Genomic DNA, 8,290 nt, shown 5'->3' on the forward strand with positions numbered 1-8,290 from the left:
CCTACTTCCCCAGCCCCTGGCAACCACCATCCTACTCTCTGATTTTGCATGTTTGACTACTTTAGATACCTCTTATAAATAGTGTCATGCAGTATTTGTCCCCTTTATGTTTGGTTTATTTCCCTTAGCCTAAGGTCCTCAAGGTTTACCCATGTTGTTGCAGATAGTGGGATTTCCTTCTTTTTTAAGGCAGAATAATTTTTCACCGTATGTCTATACCACATTTTCTTGATGAACATAAGGGTGCAAATAACTCTCCGAGATCCTGATTTCTACACGTTCGTTGGTAGTAGTTCACAACAAGAGAAGGAGCTTGTGCCAGATTGCAAATTGGTGCACTGTTTCTTTCATCAGTAAAGACCTGCTGTGGAAAGAAAAAATCAGCAGAACTAAACAAAGTATTAAGTGACATTCTTGAGTGTTTTGACTGTTGCTGCAATGGAAGGAATTTATCCATTAAATAGTCATAAGGACTTTTCACAGTAATCAAATTATAGATACCAAATATCTATAAATGGAATGTCCTTCTTAAACTTGAGATTTATATTTCCCCGATCCAAACTATATTTGAAAAACACACATCACATTAGTATAAAGTTGCACCCAAAAAAAGGATCATTGCTGTTCCCTGGAAATTATTGTGAAGAATCTATTATTAGGCTGAGATGTTAGGTTGAATGCATTATATATATACTGCATATGTGCATATGCTCCTATTTTAAAAATATAGATTCTGTTATGATTGTAAAATAAGAATTCACTTTTTTTGTTTCAAGTTTTTATTTAAGTTCTCATTAGTTAACATATATTGTGGTATTAGTTTCAGAAGAATTTATTTTAAAGTGTCACTGTATTAAAAATAGCTCTCCCTTATTATGTATTTTCCCAAGCATATATTCTATCATGCAGAAGTCCGAAACACATTTCATGTGATAAGGGTCCTTACATTAATATTTTGCTAATCCTACAAGGCCTCTGGTACAGCTGTATAGTTTGCACACTGCAAAAAGGACAGGGCAAGGGAGCTAGTGGAAGCTGAGCTCCAGCCCCTATGGTCTCATCCAGCCATGAGCCCTGGTGGTGAAACTGCATTGGGTCAAAGGTCACCCCAATCCCAATTTGCCCAGGACTGCCATATGTACTAGCTTCAGCCTTGGAATCTTGCCTATAGAACTGTACGTTGCGAACAGCTGAAACGGTGAATCCATTTTCACGTCACTTCTTTTCTCCTTATGTTTTCAAGGCGAAAGAGCCATGTAATCATGCCAGCATCCTGACCAAGCCTGACCCAAGAACCTTCTGGACTAATGATGATTCAGGTATTATTGGAAAAATACACTCTGGCCCTGTGATGTGCAGGAAGCATTCTGTAGTAAAGCCCTACCCAAAGGCGACGTTTGAGGGGAAATTGTATTTTGTTTGTTTGTTTGTTTATACCTAGTCCAACATTTGACTATACCTCACAATCAATTTTATATATATATATATATACAATACAATATTATATAATACAAGTCCCTTTATTTTATCTAAAGCATATACACGCTCAGGCATAGCTTTATGGAGTGGGCAATATCTTCAAGCATTGGGAGCAACAGAGGAATGAGTCTATTTCCGGGAGTGGAGGGCAGAGGTAAAGGATAAGGTGGGCAAATACACTGGCCCAAGTTTCTCTTCCAGAGGAAGAAGTGGATTAAAAAACCCAGGGGGAGTCACACTTGAGAATACTCAGTGGAGGCAAGCATGACTTCTGTCCAGGGGTACAAACCTAGTCGGAATCAGAGGAAAGTCATTTTCTGAGATCAGAGAGAATATGCTTCAGGTTGTGTGATTGAAAACCACCCTCAGACGAAGAGTATGGTATGGAAATGGAAGACTTTTTTTCCTTTTTTTTCCCCCCACAGTTGAGACACGAGGCCTAACGGCATGGAGTAAAGACCCACTAGAAATAAAAAGAGAAGGTTAAGCCAAAGGAGCTAAAATACCTAAGAGAGTGTTACTAGAGCTTTCACCTTTTCTAATTAAATAGGATCTAATTCAATAGAGAGCCGTAGCAGAGTAGTAGAGATGATACCTCATATTTGCATTAGGTCTCCCAGCTTTATAAAGCTCATTTACAAGAATTTAATTTATGTGTTTTCAGCAACCCTGTGAAATAGGAGGGGCAGCCTATTGTCACTGTCCCTGTGTGAGAGATAAAATCAGACCCGGAGAGAGGTTGGCTGACAGATCCAAAGCTCATGACCAGAAAATACCAGAGCTGGGAGTAGGTCGGAGAGCCTGCTGGCCCAGTTCTCTAACAGGCTTCCTCAGAAGAAGAAGCTGTCTCGTGAGAACCAACGTGGGCTAAGTCTCTGCTTTAATCTTTCCTTTATAAAAGAGAGTCAGAGACTATGCCCATTAGCAGAAGCTGGGGAAAGAGGGGCTGAGGAGGGGAGTACAAAACCCTCCCGTGCCTTTTTTTTTTTTCAAAGACCAGGCTTATAGTCTAAACTTCCTATCAATTTCCTCTGTCGAAAAAATTATTCTGCCTTGTTTTCTGCCTTTTGAACAGAGATGAAAAGCATGAAAGTGAATTGGCCTATTTATGCCATCATTTTGGTCCATTAGTGGTGCTTACCACAGAATAAACAAGCCGTCCACTGGCGAATGCCGCTATTAAGACCCACAACACACATGTTGTGAATAAGCTACGTAGAACAAAACACCACAATTGAAAAATAAAAATGGTTCTTAAAATTATGTAGAAGCTGGAACGGGAAGGAAATCTGTGCAGAAAATAGTGTTCAGGCACTTTTCGGAGCTGGAAAAATTATGTTACAAGAAAAAGTAATGCAGGCGCGCCTGGGTGGCTCAGTCGGTTAAGTGTCCGCCTTCGGCTCAGGTCATGATCTCAAGGTCCTGGGATCAAGTCCCACAAAGGGTTCCCTGCTCAGTGGGGAGTCTGCTTCTCCCCCTCTCTCCTTCTGCCCCTCCCCCCTTGCTCATTCTCTCTCTCTCTCTCCTCTCAAATAAATTAATAAAATCTTTAAAAAAAAAAAAGAAAAACTAATGCAGAACATGTAGAGAAATAGCAGTTGTAATACTTAAAATCTACTCATTTAAAAAATGACTTTAAAAATTATTTTTGCGTCATCAATAGGGTTACAAAGATACCGTGTCCCCTCCGCAGTGGCTCATCTAGCAAAGAGCTTCCCCAGGAACCAATTCCTTGACTATGTCTAGTGATTTTGGGAAGGAAGGACAGGGGTTCATTGTTCAGTCAATTCCTGACACAGGGGTATTAAAATCTCTATCTATGGTGGTAGAATTATCTTTGGCTTCTTTTAATTCAGTCAATTTTTGTCTTACATATTTCAAAGCTCTCATACTAAGCACATACACTTTTATAAATTAGAGTTTTCTGATGAATTGATCATGTCACACATTATCTTGGTAAGAGGTTTGAAGGCTTGAAGTCTTCTTTGTTTAAAGTCTGTTTTTTTCTGATATTAATACAGCCAAGCCAGCCTTCTCATGCCTACTCTTCACTTCATATGTCTTTTCTATCTATTTACTTTCAACTTCTCTATCTGTGTCTAACAGTTAAAGTGCTTCTCATATAGAACTCTTATAGTTAGGTTTTCCTTTAAAATCCTATCTGAAAATCTGTGGGTTTTTTTAAATTTGGAATGTTTCTATCTATACATAAGTATGGATCTATAATGAAATAGTATTTGGTCATAAAAAAGAATATGTCTACCACATCATCTTTATCCATCCATTTATAGATGGACACTTAGATTACTTCCATATCCTAAATAATGCTGGAATAAACATAAGAGTGCGTATATCTTTTCAAGTTAGTGTTTTGTTTTCTTTGGGTAAATATCCAGTAGTGGAATTACTGAATCAAATGGTATTTCTGTTTTGAATTTTTTGAGGAACCTCCATACTGTTTTCCAGAGTGGCTGCACCAGTGTGCATTCCCACTAACAGTGCAAGAGGGTTCTTTTTTCTCCACATCCTCAACAACACTTATTATATCTTTGATTTTAGCTACTTGGACAGGTGTAAGGTGATTGCGGTTTTGAATTGCATTTTCACATGATGATTAGTGACGTTGAACATCTTTTCAAGTGTCTGTTGGCCATCTGTATGTCTTCTTTGAAAAAATGTCTATTCAAGTTCTCTGTTCATTTTTAAATCAGATCATTTGGTGTCTTGGTGTTGAGTTGTGTAAGTCATCTGTATATTTTGGATATTAACCTTTTATCAGATATGTCATTTCAAATATCTTCTCCCACTTAGTAGGTTGCCTTTTTGATTTGTTGGTTTCCTGTGCTGTGCAAAAGCTTTTTAGTTTGGTGTAGTCCTAATAGTTTATTTTTGCTTTTGTTTCCCTTGCCTCAGGAGGCATAGATAGAAAATGTTGCTGAGGCTGATGTCCAAGAGATTCTGCCTATGTTTTCTTTAAAGAGTTCTATGGTTTCAGAGGATTGACTATTGAGTGTCGTGAGAGGTCAGATTGCTGTCAGACATGGCCCACGGACATGGGCATGAACATGGCCATAGTAAACTGGAACTTCCAGATTATAAACAATGGAAGATAGAAGGGACACCATTAGAAACTGTCCAGGAGAAGCTGGCTGCACGAGGGCTAAGGGATCCATGGGGCCGCAATGAAGCTTGGAGATACATGGGTGGCTTTGCAAACAATGTTTCCTTTGTTGGTGCATTATTAAAAGGATTCAAATGGGGATTTGCTGCATTTGTGGTAGCTGTAGGGGCTGAATATTACCTGGAATCCAAGAATAAAGATAAGCATCACTGAAGATAAAAAAAAAAAAAAAAAAAAAAAAAAAGAGTTCTATGGTTTCAGGTCTCACATTTAGCTTCCATAGGTTCCATACAAATTTCAGGATTATTTGTTCTAGTTCTGTGAAAAATACTGTTGGTATTTTGATAGGGACTTCATTGGCTCTAACGATTGCTTGGTGAAGGATGGACATTTTGATGATATTAATTCTTCTAATCCATAAGCACAAAATATCTGAATATGTCATCTTTCACTGGCTGCTTTAATTGTTTCAATCTTTGGTTTTTGTCAGGTTGACTATGATGTGTCTTAACTAGAAGCTGTGTGCTTTAAGATTGTAGATCCCTCGGGTTTAGGAACTTAAACAACCATCTAGTCCATTTGTAGTTTTCTTGGAATTTGAATCTGAAGGATGCAGTTCTTTCTGCAGTTGCGACACTGCCCCGTGTCCTCTGTTCTTCAGCACATCAGCGCTCCAACTAGAACTTTTCCTACATGCTCTCAATTCCACTAAGTGTAAACACAAGCTAAAGCAACTTTACAGCTCCTTCTGCAACATGCAAAGTGTGAGCCTATACATGGATACTTTACAAAGACAATGTCCTAGTCACAGTATGAATTTTGTTATGGGAAATTTTACCAACTCCTAAAATAATTGTGATAAAATTATTCCATCATTTCCTACAGCAAATATATTTCAGCGAATGGCATATTTCCATTCAAAGCTAGCCATGATCAGAGTATTTTACTTTTTTGACCTAATATATAGTCTCTTGATGCATAGTTTAAGTAGAGTTAAATATTAGGGGTAATTAGTTCACTTTGGTAGGAAGAGATGTTAACTTTTAAAATTCTTTCTTTTTGAAATAAAGACTTGCAGAGGGTTAGTGCACCCTGAAATCTGGTGGGATTGTCTAGAGATTTCATACTCACTGTCTTTTTGTGTGACTATCAGAGGACAGGACTGGCTTTCTCAGTTGCCATGCGCAAATATGGTAGCTGGAGAAACAGAAGTAATTTTAAAAAGCTTTTTTTTTTTAAACATAATACAGAAGTAGCATTTCTTCATAAGAAGGAAATGGAAAATAGAGAAAGGAAGAAAATTAATCACCCATAATCCTACCACCCACACTTGTTTTCAATGGACCGGACTCTCGCGCATTCCCAGCATTTGTCCTGACAATGAGCAAACAAGCTACACAAGTTTAGGCTCTTTCCTATTTTCTTTGTTTTTAGGCTTTGAAACCTGAGTTGTTTGTTTTTGTGCACCTTTGTTTTTTAATTGCTGGTCCTGCAGTGGCCTGTAACATTCTCTTAAATTAGAATTTCAAGGTAGGATGAGTTTCTCCACACTTTCAAAATGTGCGTTTTTCCCAGTACTCGTACTGGCTACACAGATAATGCTCTTTACTTAGAGGAAGTCAGATAATGAAGAGGTTAAACAATAAGGTTTTTTTTGCAAAGGCCATGATTTTAACTGGGCACTTGATTTGCCAGGTAGGAAAATGGAACCCTCTGATGTTCTCTCTGGGCTTTGATTTAAAGTCATCTTTTCACAAGAAAATATTTCTACCCTTGGGATTTTCAAAACATCTATATTTCCTTCAAGCAAAAATTAAAGAGTAAGAATTGTTATTGTGCAAAATTTTTCCCGACGGAAAAAATGAATTTTCTCTTATGTTTTTCAGGATTATGCGTTATTTCTTTATATTTTCTAATGAGTCATCACATTTTAAAATTCAGCCCAATTTCTAAGGATGTAGAAATCACTGTAAAGTGGTATATTCATATTTATTCAGGAGCAGTAATAGTTTATGTACCAAATGTAGAAACAAAATGATTCATAGTTTAAAAACATATGGACTACAGAAATATTTCAGTGTTTCATAGAGTACGTAAAATTAGATCATTGAATTAATAGAAGGAGAGGGAGGACTTCATTATATAGATTTTAAAAAGTGAAAAAAAAACATAATTTCTGGACTTTTTTTCTTAAAAAGCAAAATGCTCTTATATTTATATCTAGAAAACAGTTGCTTCAACCCTTAAAGTATGGCATTATCTCACAAAAAAGAAAAATGGGATACAAGTTAAACAGGATCTGCTTACATAGAAACTTTCCAGCTGATACACGCTGGCCAGTATAGACTTTGCCTCTTGCCATTAAAGATAAACCACTTAGTAAAAATCTACGGATATGTGAAAATCTTTTAAGTGGACTAGTCTCATTAACTCAGGTTCTACCTACAGAAAGGTAGCTATCTCAGTAGTGAGATCATCTTACCCAGAGTGCGGAATCCCAGAGTTCACCTAATGCCACCAATGGCGCCAGCAATGGAGCGAGGCTTTGGAAGGACCAGGAACACAATCATGAGGACTCGATGCCCTATTTCTCCAACTCAAACTTCTCAAAATCAAACTTGGTATTCATTTCCTCCATCGTAGATCAGGTGGCCTTAATCATCCCCGGTTTCCTGAACCACATCTCTTTCAGTCAACCGGACCCACTCACGGTAGAGCTGACCAGCAAGCCTTTGGCCAGGCTTGCCAGTGCGCATGTGTGGAGCAACAGGAAATGGCTCAGCAGCTCACCTTCCGCTGTGGTTGGTGCTGTGTGCTCCTGAGAAGGGCCGCCAGAGTTGGCCACCTACTCGAGTGCGAGTTACCAGTGTGACCTGGAAAAAGGGTTTCACCCTTCTGCACTTCCCTTTCTTTCGCGGGCAAAAGTAGAATATTTATAATAGATCACAGAGTTCTGTGAGGGTTAAAGGAAAGAATGCAGGTGAAGGTACTCAGAACTATGTCCAGCATATAGCTTGGGGTCAATTTATGCTTGCTCTTCTTACTTATACAAAGAATTATGTCATTTATACCCATGTGAACACAGATACCCCTGCTCTATTTAGAACTTACAAACCAAGGGATGAAAAATACATCTTATTTTGTCATTGCTGTTACTTAGTTGACCTATAGCTTTTTCTCCCTGAACCACAAAGCTCATTATTCACTGTCGACTATTATCTGGTTCCCCAGACAGAAGACTGATAAGTTTCCTGAAAATAGACATATGGCTGGACATAAAATCCTCAAGCTGGAAAGAACCTTAGACATGGCCTAGTCATTTAGATAAAATATCACCTTCTTCAGCCAGGATCTGTAAAGCAGAAGACACTTCGTTTCACATGTCTTTAACCTTTTACAATGCTTTAGAGGGTTCCAAGTTCAAGGACGAGTTATTTATTCCAGTGAGTAGCAGAGTATCATTTCAGAACGCCTCTGTTTAAAGGTTGAGTCGTGGTCTTCTAGCATTTAAGTTCTGTTTGACAGCAAAATTTGTCAGGTCCGATCCTCACGATTGTCCTCCTGCTAAGGGTGTGCATATGTGACAGCAGACTCAGTTCGGCTAAGTCCAGAGAAGCCCCCTCCATCTCCCTGGGACCGTGGACATGACGAGTTTAGCTTTCCGAAGCTTTACAGTTGGAGGAAAATCTG

At 38.4% G+C, this 8,290-nt stretch overlaps 1 protein-coding gene across 1 annotated transcript; it reads left to right on the forward strand.

Moving 5' to 3' along the window:
* Nucleotides 1-4,479: 4,479 nt before the first annotated feature.
* LOC113259469 (NADH dehydrogenase [ubiquinone] 1 beta subcomplex subunit 3) lies at nt 4,480-4,813 on the forward strand. The gene has a single exon (XM_026504846.3). It carries the CDS (start codon nt 4,520-4,522, stop codon nt 4,811-4,813), a length of 294 nt encoding a protein of 97 aa, XP_026360631.1. The 5' UTR covers nt 4,480-4,519.
* Nucleotides 4,814-8,290: the final 3,477 nt, after the last annotated feature.

The sequence above is a fragment of the Ursus arctos genome, unplaced genomic scaffold (genome assembly GCF_023065955.2).
Source record: "Ursus arctos isolate Adak ecotype North America unplaced genomic scaffold, UrsArc2.0 scaffold_13, whole genome shotgun sequence".
NCBI lineage: Eukaryota > Metazoa > Chordata > Mammalia > Carnivora > Ursidae > Ursus > Ursus arctos.